This window comes from Acipenser ruthenus, chromosome 16 (assembly GCF_902713425.1).
Source record: "Acipenser ruthenus chromosome 16, fAciRut3.2 maternal haplotype, whole genome shotgun sequence".
Classification (NCBI taxonomy): domain Eukaryota; kingdom Metazoa; phylum Chordata; class Actinopteri; order Acipenseriformes; family Acipenseridae; genus Acipenser; species Acipenser ruthenus.
The window spans coordinates 4333512-4349067 of NC_081204.1; the positions used below are offsets into that span (position 1 = coordinate 4333512).

At 35.5% G+C, this 15556-nt stretch overlaps 2 protein-coding genes across 4 annotated transcripts in view; both read right to left on the reverse strand.

Moving 5' to 3' along the window:
- Positions 1 to 3210, reverse strand: part of LOC117412555 (ubiquitin-like modifier-activating enzyme ATG7) — a 48415-nt gene extending 45205 nt beyond the window's left edge. The window contains exons 1-3 of one of the 3 annotated variants that reach the window (XM_034021020.3): positions 3108 to 3210; positions 844 to 1045; positions 307 to 361 (exon numbers count right to left, since the gene is read on the reverse strand). In XM_034021020.3, coding sequence (XP_033876911.2) covers positions 307 to 361; positions 844 to 1021 — 233 coding nt within the window. In that variant the 5' untranslated portion in view covers positions 1022 to 1045; positions 3108 to 3210. Of the gene's footprint in view, positions 1 to 306; positions 362 to 843; positions 1838 to 3089 lie in introns of those variants that run through there. The other 2 variants (XM_034021018.3, XM_058988479.1) reach the window with 2 other exon arrangements.
- A 1572-nt stretch (positions 3211 to 4782) lies between these two features.
- On the reverse strand, positions 4783 to 14433 carry LOC117411773 (histamine H1 receptor-like). Its single transcript, XM_034019520.3, has 2 exons — positions 14326 to 14433; positions 4783 to 7580 (listed from the first exon to the last, which is right to left on the reverse strand). Exon 2 carries the CDS (start codon positions 7522 to 7524, stop codon positions 5824 to 5826), a length of 1701 nt encoding a protein of 566 aa, XP_033875411.1. The 5' UTR covers positions 7525 to 7580; positions 14326 to 14433; the 3' UTR covers positions 4783 to 5823.
- Positions 14434 to 15556: the final 1123 nt, after the last annotated feature.

Here is a 15556-nt window from a genome sequence, read left to right on the forward strand (position 1 = left end):
TATATGGCAAGAAATGCATCACTGAAGTAAATGTTTTGTGGATGTTACCCATTCATTGAGTATAAACATTTCTAATTTAAAATATGTGTAAAATTGACAGGTTTCATACATCACTATGCACCAAATCGACTGGATTGAAAACATGTTACATTCTATATTTAATCACTGCTACAGTGCACAAACCAGAAATTCAAAAGCTATTTATTTCTAGCCAAAACAACTTCTTGGCTTTGCATTTTGATATTAGATTATACAGTACTTCTTCATAACAAATCTTCATAACAAAAGGGCAAATTAATTACTTACACATCAAATGCATTGAATTCCAAGGATAGTCGCGTGGGCAGTCCAGAAGGATCCCCTTTATGATAAAAATAAATGTAAGGTTATATTTCATGTACAGTAAGTGTACTGCACATTTTAGATCATTTATATTATTCGTTTACTATTATCAGTATTGATGAAATCAAGTAAGTGTTCTAGGGGCAAGTACCTGTATATTTTCTATTGAAGTGCATCACTATTTGGTAACTGAATGTGTGCTTATGTGCAATAATTGTTTGGAGTTCTAAGCTCATTGTTAGAATGTACACCAAGACTATTATTACAGAAAACAGTATATGCTCTATGTATAGCATTCTACAGTGTATATCTTAATATGATCAATGATTATAATAACTGGGAAGTGTGCTCAAAATGTTAGCTGTTTGGTCTATTGATTTGGATGTTGGATTACAAGGCTGGAGACCAAACATTTTCTGTGGAAGGGTCTCCATTAATATGAAATATACCTTTTTTTTACCTCATGAAGTCATTCTTACTGATTTAATTGGGTATACTTACCATTGAAATAGTGTCCTTTAATACTTTTTGGACTCTCATCCAGTCTATAGTCATTCAGTTTTTTCTGGGTCAGTTCATGCCAAAAGCCTGCATCCAGGGCACTGCTAAAAGGGGCAAACTGCAACTTCAGGATGTCATCTCCACTGGCATCACTTTTCTCTGTGGACACAGCTGCCATTCTTATCTTCAAAGACTCTTTCTACTAGAATGAAAAATACTATTATAAAGGTACACCTTACCAAACGGATAATACTGTAGGCAAGGCAGAAATGTCTTGGGGTTGAGAGATGTGTGTTTCATATTAAGCTGCCCAGTTACATAGTCATGAGAGATGTGTGTTTTATATTAAGCTATCCAGTTACATAGCCATAAAATAAACTCTTGAGTTTTCATAAAGCGTTGCATTTAAATAAATAATGTTACAGGGAGTTTCATTTTATGCATGAATACAAATTGCCATTAAGCATGGAGAAAGACAGTGACCTACAATGCATTGCACAGAGACACTGACAAATTGCAATAGACAAGACAAATTGCTATTCATTCTTTTTTACCTGCCAATTTACTTTACGCATTATAGCAAATGCATTCAGCATATCTGATACAGATTAAATTATCCTGATTCTTAAATCTCCAAGTAATATTCATATGAGCAGAAATTACACTGGTCTCGTCCTTAGGGTATGGGTGAAATGCAAATAAAATGTCATCACATTGATGCTCCTAACCAAATTACACAGGTGGCTGTCTTTCTGTTCAATGTGATGCAAATTGAATAGAATCAATGGTTTTACTAGTAAACATATTCTGAAATGACATCAATGCCCAGCAGCTTGCAATAACAATCCTTCAACAGGTTTATCACCCATCTACGCTTTTGATGCAAAATCCATCAGTATTGAATTCTTTATATGTCCATGACCTAAAAACTGGGAATGATATTTGCTAAACTGGCTCTAATTCTTGTAACATGCATGACCTCATCATCACAAGCTGAAAGTAATATATATATATATATATATATATATTGACGTGTCATCTTCTCGAGACCATAAAATCGCATTGAGATTTCGGTAATGAAAACTCTCAGATCTGCCAAATGCTATGGGTCCAATCATTGATCGTGCAATATTGAGATATGACTGCAATTCCGTACAGCTTCTAAAAACAGCAAAAGTATCAACATCCATGTAATCCAAATATCTTGGAAAGGGACATAACTCATGAATGAAGATCAACAGATCTATTTAGGACCCCTAAGCCAAATCATAACTTGTGAATTAGGGTCTTAAAAGATGGGCAGGATACGTTTAAAACAGGGTTATGTCCATATACTGCACAAGCCTAGGCAAACCTGAAATACTGTGATAATACCACTAGGAGTAAGAAAATAGAACCTTGTTTGCACTTCTTAGAGTAAAGTATGTACACATGTCAGAAGCAGAACTAAAGTTGTAAAGCTTAATGCTTCTGTGAAATGTTTGCTTCCTGAAATATAAGAAAAAAAAATAGCTTTTGTGTTGCAAACTAGAAATAGCTTTACTTTGTAACTTTATTACATATGCCTAGTTTTGATATAGTCATGAAAAAAATTGCAGAAGATATTCATCCTATTCTCATTAATCTGATAATTCTGTATGCATTTCACAATATTTTAAACAAATAAACATGTTATTTCAACATATATTACTTTGAAAATTGCACAATATCACTTTACATTGCATTTTCAGATCCTGTTTCTTATCACCATTAAAAACGTTTATTACTGTCTGCTCATAAGTAATGACATCCAGGGTACTGTGCAAGTAATGAGGACAGAAAACAGGCTGCCGATAGCAATACAATAGCATACCGTTTAATTTGTACATACATGAAAACGTAATTAAAAACTTTACTTTCGATGACTATTAGAATGTTTCTGTTGATAAACCAGTACACATAGCCTGCACTATACATTCATCTTGTAAATTGTGTAGATAAGACGCTGTACACAGCACAATAATAAACGATGTGTATTTCATGAGACACAATTTAAACACGTTTAAGCAATTCAACAGGGGAACTGCTAGTGACTATTTATATCTTTATATAACGTAAATGCTTCCCTGTATTTTTTTTTTCTTTTTACTTTTACAACGGCTCGCTCACACCTATCAAGTACAACACTCTGTCACAGAAACTGTTTAGTTAAACTTTGTTATCAACAGCTTTACAGTAACTCTTAACCCAAGGAAAAGCAGTCGTACTCCTACGTGTTTACCTACCAGGGGATGACTTCCTTATTTTATGCGCGTGACCAAGGCACATGATCATGACGTATGACGCAGCCGAGGCGCAACCTATGGGCGCAACAGTTTGGATTTCTGAAAAGGCCGGGGGTTGGACAAAGTGAAGAGATAGGCAGAATTCAGGAGTATCGTCGTATGGTAGATTCACATCCGTGGGTCTGCTTTATTAAGTTTTCTCAACTGTCCCGAATGAAATAGTATGGATGCAGTATTTGTGATAAGAAACCTGTAAAGAGAAGAGCATTATTTATTAAAGGGACACTGGTCTGTGAGGGAGGTCACCAAAAACAATGGTGACAGATTAACATTACCAGTGTCTTTTAATTTGAATTTAACTGTATTGTAACTGCTTTCCGAGTACTGTTTCTTTCTGCCATTCTCTAGCTGCAGTTGTTTTCACAAAGACTGGTTGCATTTCTACAAGTTGACTAAGACCACAACTCAGCAACACAGGACACATCAAAATAAGACAATTAACGAACGAATGATTATATACAGAGATATTTCGGTATTGCTACTTACTACTACAAGTGCATAATTAGTATAGGTGCACTGTGAACGACTACAACAAAGACAATACATGAAAAGTTTTTTTTTTTGTTTTGTTTTTGTAGTAGTTTGCTTTATTCTTTTAGTTTTTATTATTTCAAAAAATACCACAAAAGCTCATCGATTTAAAGCGTAGCATTTCTGAGCTTAACATAGAAACTAAAACGTTATTTTATGACAGTAACTGGACGTGTTAATTAATTTATAATTGTTTTATTTTCTTATCAAGCGAAATTGAGAAGAACAACATACTGTCTGAACGAGGTGGCGTTTGCAGCTGATGTTATGCATCCATTCCCTCTAGTCCCAGCCATGTCCCGGATGAAAAGCTGTAAAGCTCCAGATTGCATATCAATCACACCGAATAGGGAATGCTGTGCGATGTATGTTACTCCATCTAAATGTGTAGTAATTCACAGCATACACACAGTTCTCAGGCAAGAGATGCAAATGATTGGAAAGCATGGTGATGATCTGTACTCAGGAGCATTGATTCCCCCCCACAGAGGAAACTGGCTTTCCAAATGTCAGTATCAGTAACAGTAACAGTCCAAGACAGCCAGCATCTCCCTGGGCGATAAACCTGTCAAGTCAGACTCATCTGCATATCCGTCAAATATAACCTTTATGAAAACAAGACCTTTCTTTTGGCAGTATAAAATTATCTTTACAGGTTCTTAATTGGTTGGGTTTGAATCAAAGGAGCCTTTAGGTGTTTCTGATGTTCTTAAACCAAACTGTGCCTTTTTACTAAATGATTTACTTTAAGGACAACAATCTAAAATAATCCTTTAAATCTTGCAATGTTCTTGTATCACATCAATAAAAGTCTATATAGTAATTACATTTGCTTTGTAGCAATTAGGCCCTGTGTTAAATCCTTTTTATCTCTTGAAGCAGGAATGCAGGAACATGCAGAATTGTCTGTGTTCAGTAAAATTATCCAAATTCATATGGAAACCAATTACACCTGTGTGTCTTTCATATTGGAAAATGTGAGCTCTACAAAGTGAATAAATATTAGGTAAGGCTTACTTGATTCAAACACCTTGTAATGTTTCTTATTGTGTAGAGCTGAGTACAATGTATTTACCTTTATTACACATTTAGAAAGACAATCCCAATCTTATATTAGCTCATATTGACTGTAAATACTGCCTATAAAGTCAACCCAGATTAAAAAATAACGGTTCATTTTGTGTAAACACACTTTAATAAATAAGAGCCATTTTAAAATGAACAATAAATAGCATAAGAAACATCGCTGTGCTTCATAGCACAGTAATACATGAAAGACATACAACACCTGTACAGCATATTTTATAACATTTTTGACAAATATAGTACTCTCTATGTTGAAAGCCAAAAATTACAAGCTGAAGTCACATTTTATTACACAATTCATAGTTTGCACTTCACCTCAAAATGCTGAAATGAGACATCATAGACTTTTACCGCTTTCTTTGTGTTGTATTTGGCTGGATTATACTGTAGGTATGTGGGAAAAAAAATGTTATGGTGTTCACTTGCATTAATGCCTGTATGTATGCATTACTCATAGGAGAATAATGGATAATGTATTATGAACTTCAATGGTAATATATATATTATAAGAAAATGACTATGCTATTTGGAATACTTAGTATTCAGAGTAAGTTTTACATTTGTGTAAATTGTATATTTCTAATAAGGTTCAAATAGCAATATTATTATGTGGAACTTGATAATTATTCCTTACTTGGTCACTATTTCTTATCTGACATTTAGACTTAAGAGTTCTCAAGTCTAATAATTCCACAGTACAGTTCAGTGAAATCTATGTGCTGTAGAGGAGACTATGTTGTGTAGTGTTTCTTTTATTTTAATTCCACATTGGGAAGTTGTGTTTATAATAGACATCTACAGTGTATGGTTGTGTGTGGCTGCATTGCCATTGCTGTGAAAACCAATGAATCCATGTCTTGTTAAAATTATATTTGGAAAAGTCATATGATCTGATACAGACTAAAGTGATACCAAACATGGGTACTGTATATTTTTTTAGTATCTTGAGATGTAGCCCTAGACAGAATGTGAAAAGTTCAAAGAGAAAACAACAGGTACAGCAAAAAAATGAACAAAACAAAGTTTTTTTGTAACATTCTCAGGACTTAATATGAAGGATATTTTTGAAAGTCTTTTTAAAATTGTCATTGCACAGTGGATAGATTAAAGGGTTTAATGTAGAGTTTATGTAACCCAGCCAGATTGTGAACATGTGCAAGTTGTGATGAACGCATGTCTTACAAAAAGCCATGACCATGAATGTCACAAAATATGGGATCCAACACATCATGAAGGCTGCCATGATGAAACCCAGCTGCTTGGCAGCTTTTATTTCTTTCTTTAGGCGAAGATTCTGAACATACTGCTTGGAATTAGTACAGAACTTTTGCCACGACTGCTTTAGGTTATTGACTGAATCCACTCTGGGGTTGTCATTGTGAAGCCAAGGTGAGGGAGCAGAACTTGAATAAGAGAGGGCTGCATCTTCGTCTAAGACAGTAGTGAATGCCCTCACGTCAGAGATGTCAGTTATCTCAGACATGCCTGCAATGGAGTTTGGCACTATTACGTTGCAGTCGTTTTCTGAAACAAACATTTTCTCGAACTTGTCATCATCTGGTTGACTGTGCAGAATGCCAGGGGGCAAGCATGTCAATTTTAAAGACGTCTCTGGATCTGAGGAACCCTCCCTTTCTTTTGTGCCGTTCTCTAAACCTCTTAAAACAGACTGATGTTGGGCTTCCATATCTCTCGTAAAATTTTTAGTTGATGGCAGCTCCAGATTATGTGGAACAGTGAATAAGTTTGGTGGGTAGTGATATTTGTTCTGATTCATTTCATCCCGGGTTTCTGTGATATATTTTGCCTCATGAGGCTGCTCTAAGCTATACTGATCTAATAAACCATCCCCGTGGGATAATTCATGGATAGTATTTTCATTTTGTTCATTTAGATCAGTCTTGTGTCTCTGTCCATGTTGTGCAAAACCAGTCCTGACAGATGAAGACTGGACTGACTCATTTATGATTCCCCTTTGTCGATAATGTTTCCTCACAGCCATGTAGATCTGTACATAAAACCACAGCATCATCAAAGAGGGGACGTAGAAGTTAAGGACAGCAGTGAGAACTTTGAACCAGGTGACAAACTGAAAATCGGTTTCACATGTATTTTCTGTTTTAGGCTTTGAATCTCCAGCACCAAATGAATGCCAGCCCAGTATGGGGATAACCCATGTCATTGATAGTAGCCAGGCACCTGAAATCATCACGCTCGCTCTAGCCCTGGTTCGATATTTTAGATATTTGAGTGGGTGTCGTACTGAACGATATCGATCCACACACAAAATGAAAAGGCTAAAGATGGAAGCAGTGCTGGCCACATAGTCCATAACTAACCAAAACCGGCAAACCACTTGTCCAAATATCCATTCGTTCTCCAACAAATATACAATGTTGAGGGGCATTACAGATGCACCGACAATCAGGTCTGCCACTGACAGGCTGACTATATACAAATTCCCAACTGTGTGCAAAGTTCTCTCCTTTTTAACAGCATACAGGACTAAGATGTTCATTACCACAGTCAGCAAAGACACGGTACCAAGAACCAAACCCAAGAGAACTTGGTTCACATGGTCATGAAAAATGAAAGTTGAATTTGTTGCTCTGTTTTCTTCAGTAACCAACTGCCTTTTCAAAGTGCTATTAAGGTAATAGTCTCTGGGTAAAATTACAGTTGTAGTTTCCATGTCTGACACTGTTGAAAGTCTATATAATCTGAAAGTATGGAAAGACATCAGAGGCTTAAAGCATATCACTGTCCCTTTTCCTCCTCGGTCTTCATGTGTGTTACCTATAATATAAAAGAAGAAAGTTACTGTAAATCCCTTCTTTTTGATGTCTGCAGCACTTTGCTGTGCAGCATTTGTTGCACCAATGGCCATACTTATGAGTACATATTGCATTCTATGATACAGAATGCCAGCTAAATTCTGAACCACATTAAAAAATGGGGTTGCAGCCCATTATTTATTTTCCAAAAATCAAAAGCCTTTACGCAAAGCAAATATCTCATTACATACCTGAGTGGTCAAATCAACACAGTGGCCAACTCTGGCTGGCAAGATATAGTAAATTAAAACAAGCAACACGACTAATGAATGACGCTGCTTAGTATTGCTTTCAGCATCAGTTGATAGCTTTTGCCTGCTAAGCTAATTATGATCAAACAGTAACTTACAGCAAAACAAAGGAACAGTTGGTTACTTTTGTATAGCACGCACACACTGTATAGCGTGTCTTGTGGGATCTTTGACACTGCAGTTTAAGTGCTGCAGAACCGTTGTGTGCCCTGTCTTGAGCTTCCCTTTGTATTCCCTTTTTTTTAACGTTTCAAATAAAAAAAGGGACAAACTGTACTGTATCCCCTCACAAAACACAAGCGCGAGTGTAATATCTTTGGAATAAGAATCTACATCGTCACCCAGATCAAGTCTTTTCAAAGGTAGAAAAGCATTCAAACTGAATGAAACGTTGAGCTTCACCAGAATAAGGGCAGCAGCGGTGCTGACTGAAATACAAGAGCAATCACAAAAGCATTGAGAAATGCTTTCAGGGACAGTTGGTGGCAAGCCATTTTTTGTTTAAGTTCTTTTGAGACATGACTCGGACAGATTTGATTAATTGGATTGATTGAATCTAAATTGCTTATGTAATAGACGTATCAATTCATTAAAGCTCCTAGTTTTAACAACTGCTGCAGTTTAATCAAAATACACAAGCAATCTGCATTCCTTGTATAGCATTTTTTTTTTTAGCGTAATCAGGATATAATTGTAATTGACAGCTAATGCATGACTGAAGTACTAAGAGATATGTATTATTTTACATTTGCTTTGTGTACAGCAAGGCACTTAATGCTTCACACCAGGCACATCTTTCTTATCCAATACAAGATCAGGATAAACAACATCCATAACTCATTCTCAAATATTAGATTTGTTTAACAAGTACATTGTTTTTTTTTTAATTGTTTATAATACAGTGCACCATTGTATGTTATCAATCTTTAACATATATTAACCTTTTAAAAAAAAAAGTGAAAAACTAGCAAATGCAAGTTGCATGAATTTGCACATACATTTGCATACATGTATCCTTGCTGTTCTTTTCGTTATTGCTCTGACTAGTTATTGCATATAAACAGGTTACTGTAATCGATTGTTATTGAACCCAAGATCTTTGAAGCCTGCTGAATTACAGTTCAGTGTGTGTCTTTTCTAAAAAAGATATACTAGGAGAACCACCCAAACCTGTCTCATTGCTGTTCAGTTTTTTGAAGCAGTCTTTTAGCTGTTAAACATCACCTGGTAAACTATTCAACACATTTACTATGGTCTACGTAGAAACGTGATTACTGGTACCTTCCGTTCTAAACATACTTTAATTTTGCATCCACTGTCCTGGTTTTACAACTTGGGTTTACCGTATCTGTTTAGAATATGAAGACTAACTGGTTTGTTGTGATGAGTGCTTTTGCTATGGTTTTTTTTTTTGATTGTGCAGTAAAATGGTAAATGACGCCTTAAGGGGTAGTGTTTTACACATTGTCATTGTTATTAAAGCTTTTCTCTTCAATGACACAACCTTATTATATTCAGGATATAGATCATGTTTACATTGCACAGAATGCATAAATACTGTAACCATATCTGTTTATTTATGTGTTTAGCTTATTAGAAACCGCCACATAAATTCCTGAAGATGGGATTACATAAATGATCTGTTTACTTTTCTGTTTCGTTTAACATACACAAATACTACTATTAAAAGTTTTAGTGCTTACACAAAAAAACCACAATATCACCACCATAGTCTTAAAAACATTTGACAATCTCCCCAAAACAAGTTACATAAAAAAAACACCAACAATACAACACATTAAAACATTTCTTTTATGTTTTTTTTTTAAGTTACGGTATGCATTGTTCTTAAAATATGATTCAAGCACTAGGATAATACCATAGTTTATGTACTGTTATGATTTACAGGAGCCAGGTCCTATTCACAAGAATGTTTTTTAAGGACTGTGTACAGGACATGCAGATGATACTGTATATTCACTCAAACAGAACTTTACTCCTACACATGGTCTTTACATGTTACACAATTTGTTATAAACATTTATCTTGAGTCACTCATTCCTAAAATCTTTTAATAATAAATCAGTATTTCAGTTAAAGGGACAGTATTAAGAATAACATTTCCCAACCCCCAGCATCATACCAGTGTGGGCGGCTTTGATAAAGACAAACAACATCACTAATTATTTTCAAGTATAAATATGACCAACTGCTGAGTTTCAATTTCTGCAAGCGAATTAGACTTAAAAGGCAAAGAAAGTGTGACTGAGTGAAATTAACGGCTGTTGCTAAGGAACCAAAGTCTCAAAAGCATCACGAGTCACAACTATATATATATATATATATATATATATATATATATATATATATATATATATATAGACGTGCTAAAATTTGTTGGTACCCTTACAGCTCATTGAAATAATGCTTCATTCCTCCTGAAAAGTGATGAAATTAAAAGCTATTTTATCATGTATACTTGCATGCCTTTGGTATGTCATAGAATAAAGCAAAGAAGCTGTGAAAAGAGATGAATTATTGCTTATTCTACAAAGATATTCTAAAATGGTCTGGACACATTTGTTGGTACCCCTTAGAAAAGATAATAAATAATTGGATTATAGTGATATTTCAAACTAATTAGTTTCTTTAATTAGTATCACACATGTCGCCAATCTTGTAATCAGTCATTCAGCCTATTTAAATGGAGAAAAATAGTCACTGTGCTGTTTGGTATCATTGTGTGCACCACACTGAACATGGACCAGAGAAAGCAAAGGAGAGAGTTGTCTGAGGAGATCAGAAAGAAAATAATAGACAAGCATGGTAAAGGTAAAGGCTACAAGACCATCTCCGAGCAGCTTGATGTTTCTGTGACAACAGTTGCAAATATTATTAAGAAGTTTAAGGTCCATGGAACTGTAGCCAACCTCCCTGGGTGCGGCCGCAAGAGGAAAATCGACCCCAGATTGAACAGAAGGATAGTGCGAATGGTAGAAAAAGAACCAAGGATAACTGCCAAAGAGATACAAGCTGAACTCCAAGGTGAAGGTACGTCAGTTTCTGATCGCACCATCTGTCGCTTTTTGAGCGAAAGTGGACTCCATGGAAGAAGACCCAGGAGGACTTCACTTTTGACAGAAAAACATAAAAAAAGCCAGACTGGAATTTGCTAAAATGCATATTGACAAGCCACAATCCTTCTGGGAGAATGTCCTTTGGACAGATGAGTCAAAACTGGAGCTTTTTGGCAAGTCACATCAGCTCTATGTTCACAGACAAAAATGAAGCTTTCAAAGAAAAGAACACCATACCTACAGTGAAACATGGAGGAGGCTCGGTTATGTTTTGGGGCTGCTTTGCTGCGCCTGGCACAGGGTGCCTTGAATCTGTGCAGGGCACAATGAAATCTCAAGACTATCAAGGCATTCTGGAGCGAAACGTACTGCCCAGTGTCAGAAAGCTCTGTCTCAGTCGCAGGTCATGGGTCCTCCAACAGGATAATGACCCAAAACACACAGCTAAAAGCACCCAAGAATGGATAAGAACAAAACATTGGACTATTCTGAAGTGGCCTTCTATGAGTCCTGATCTGAATCCTATCGAACATCTATGGAAAGAGCTGAAACTTGCAGTCTGGAGAAGGCACCCATCAAACCTGAGACAGCTGGAGCAGTTTGCTCAGAAAGAGTGGGCCAAACTACCTGTTAACAGGTGCAGAAGTCTCATTGAGAGCTACAGAAAACGTTTGATTGCAGTGATTGCCTCTAAAGGTTGTGCAACAAAATATTAGGTTAGCGGTCCCATCATTTTTGTCCATGCCATTTTCATTTGTTTTATTATTTACAATATTATGTTGAATAAAAAATCAAAAGCAAAGTCTGATTTCTATTAAATATGGAATAAACAATGGTGGATGCCAATTACTTTTGTCAGTTTCAAGTTATTTCAGAGAAAATTGTGCATTCTTAGTTTTTTGTGGAGGGGTACCAACAAATTTGAGCATGTCTGTATATATATATATATATATATATATATATATATATATATATATATACACATATTGATTTATTAAGTTATCATTGAATCGTTACAGCGAAGTTAAGTGCACATTACACGTATAAAAATGCAGTATTCACAGGATATAGCTGTCAGCAGCACTCCAAAGATAAAGAAGTACTAATACATAAAGCCTGCCATTTCAGATATCCAGGAAGGCTGATGAGCAGAGGAAGATGTTATTTCCTAAAAGAATACACAGCGAATTACAGGAAATAGATAACATTCAAGTATCTCCCTCTTCAAGAGGAATGAAGAGGGATATGCTGCAGAAACGCATGTATCAGCAATATTAATAGTCACAATTAGATGAATGAAGTATTGATAGTGATCTGACGTACTGCCTACCATCAATGCTGGAAAAAAAAAACTCCCACAAAGATTTAACATGCTGCTGTAGATCAGGGATAGAGAATGGATTAGCACAAGGAAGTAAGGTGAGTAGTGTCAACATGGGGTAACGGTAAACTTGTGTTATAGGATACTAGAACACCCAATGTGAAACTGCACCCCCTCCCCAACATACCCTAAATCCTTTCTGCGTGAAAAGAAAGGGCTAATTATTACAGTAGCTGTCATTAATGTTCCATTGCAAACATCTTTATGGCATGCCTTGTTCAGTTATGATTTAGAATACATTTCTATTGCCTATTTAGGTGTCGCCTTGTGTGTAACTATGTTAATATTCGTCTTGTTAAAGAATGTAATGGTGACACAGAGCTAAATACATTTCTGCACAGGAGGTGAATCTATATGGGTGCAGAGGAAATATGAATCTACAGTACAGGAGTACTTAATACCTCATCCGCTTTCCCCTTCCAACAGCTTCCTGGTACACACCTGTAACATTTGTACTGCTGTGCTTGTCAGAATATGCTTTTGGGGAATAATCTTAGCCCCCCAAAAGCTGCATAACCTTTTTTTTTTTTTTTTTTGCTCAAACACTTTTTTAATGGCATTTTACAGATTGTACAGTTGGCTACCGACATTGAAAGGAAAGGATGACGCTAATTGTCTAAAGTCCACAAAACGTAATCACCCTTAGCCTGTCCATTTGCACATGGGTGAGGACAATGGGTTTGACGTTCAAGTGATGATGATACATTAGAACATTTTTATGAACTACTTGCAAAGTTGTCTTTTTTTACACTGGTAATGTAAGTAAACTTGCAAATTCTATTAAAACAGTTTCAATGCAAATATCTATAGTCTGGCTGAACAACAGAAATAATTCAAGAAGAAAGGACTAAGGTCTCCATGTCCTGTCTCAATTGATGGACACAGGTGAGACTTTTACTGGGGGAGCTGGACCATTGAGTTACAATTTACAAACACAGCATTTACAATTATAATTGTAAGTGTCTGTTATCACAACAACAAAAGAAACAACACCAAAAAGCATCTTGGCTCATTTTCAAAGTGTTTGGATACATTAAAAAAACACTCAAGTAGTTGGAAATGAGATCTGAAGTGAAATAAGTGTTTGTGCCAGGATCCACCCACACATTTTGAATAAACATTTACATTTAATTTGGCGAAATAGGCATAATTTGTAACCCTGTATTTATTTGATGAAGTATGTAGAACGCTGTGCAATTTGTCTTCAGCCCTTTACAAAAAACAAATCCTCAGTTTTTTTTCCAGTATTGGCAAAAACGTATTTTTTTTTTTTTCCAGAACCTGAATAAGTAAATTACAACTTACAGAACAAAACAAACATTCTATTAAAATATTTTTGCTACTAATACATGAACATAAAGGTGTCATATTTAAAGGGCACCTGTTGAAATGCAGGTTGCAATGCACACCAACAACAGTATTTATCTAATAGACCTAACCATTCATACCCGTGCAGTGGGCTACAGTATGGGGTTGCAGTTAGAAAAAGGTATCAATTCCTGGGAGATGCTAAGAGATCAAACCCTTCCGTTTAAATCTCATACAAAAAACAACTGGCAACAAAGTTAACTTGCCAACATTGTAGCATCAAACTATTAAGCATTGGCATTATACGCGGTTATAGTATCAAACATATATTGCTTATGATTATATCACTAACATAGTTATAGTGGCCTAGTTGTTATTTTATAAAACAGCTAATTCACTTCATTAAACTCACCTTTTTTTAACCTATTGTAAGGTTATTTTTCAAATAATTTGTGTACCTTTGTTTATTTTTTTCTACTTTATTCAACACTGAATTTTATATTAGCTACATTACACAGCAAACTTTGATGTATGTGTTGCATAACGGTATACTTTTACAGCTCCTAAAACAATAACTTTATATTTTGCAATACAACAGAAAGCTGTAAAACGTTTTTAAACTCTTTAAACATAAACTATCAATATGCATCTCAAACTTCCTTCAAACAACTAGGACTGTTGAAACCCTACCTTTAAATGCGTTTTTATAGGTATCCAAGCAGCGCTAATACAATTGTGTCCTGATATCCTTTAGATAAAGCTCAGTGAGAAGGAGAATCGTATCAAAGCGGGTCTGTCGCTCACTGGACTCGCTAGCTTCAGACGATATTGCTAATGTTCACACCCACTTTCAAATTGTGTGGGCTTCGATCCTGCTCCCCTCACCTTTTTTGAGAAGTACAGAAACCGCAAATATGTGCTTTTGAACATTTTTACACCATAAACATTAACATGTGTTTTTTCCCTTTTTTTAAACGTGCACTTTTATATTTAAATAATGAACTAAACAATGCTGTAAATCTGTGAATCTTAAAGAGGAAGTGTACTTAAATAATTAAATTCATCGTTAGAATTCCACAATGGTATATGTATTTATTCATGTGCTTAAAAATATGTATAATGCCACAAAGGTATATGCATTTTATTATTTATTTATTTTGCAAATATATGTAGGCTACTGAAAAGTTGCTGAGTCCAAAATTAGAAATTTCTCAGTACTGTATTGCAGTTATAAGTGTGGAATAAATAGAGAGCGTTTCTAGTGTGGGGATATGATCTGGGAGTAATAATTCCTCCCCCACTCTTTGCTGAATCTTGCCTTTCACTGGCCTGACAGATGGACTTGCTGGTCTGGATTCACAGCCACTAGTTCATTCAAATGTGGATGGTGAGTGTTATACCCCCATGCACCACTTGACTACATCAGTCAAATGAAAAAAAAAACAAAAAAACATAGTACCATAGCAACAAAGGCCAAATCAAGATAAGACAAATAATACAGATAAAAAGAAACAGCTGCTTGGCAGGCTTTACGGGCATATTTAAGATTTTGAATTCTGATACATATCACATCCGCTGATAAAGGAGAGAGATAGCTCCTTTGCAAATACAGCAGCTGTGACACAATTAATTATTATTTAAAATTATTAAAATTAATTATTACTTTTTTTCAGAATCTCATGGACTGTTAAAAAAAATCTAATGTATTTTTAATTGTGATGTCCAGCATTTGGACACAGTCCCACATACGCTACATGCAAAGCAATTCTACAAACCCAGTATCTAATTCTATGTGCATTGCTCTGTTTTTGTGCCATGCCTTATAGTTTAGGACCAATGCATGTGCTGACTGCAGCTGTGGGCATTTTTAAAACCCCTCATACCACTTTCATATCAAGAATGGATAACTAGAAACTATTCA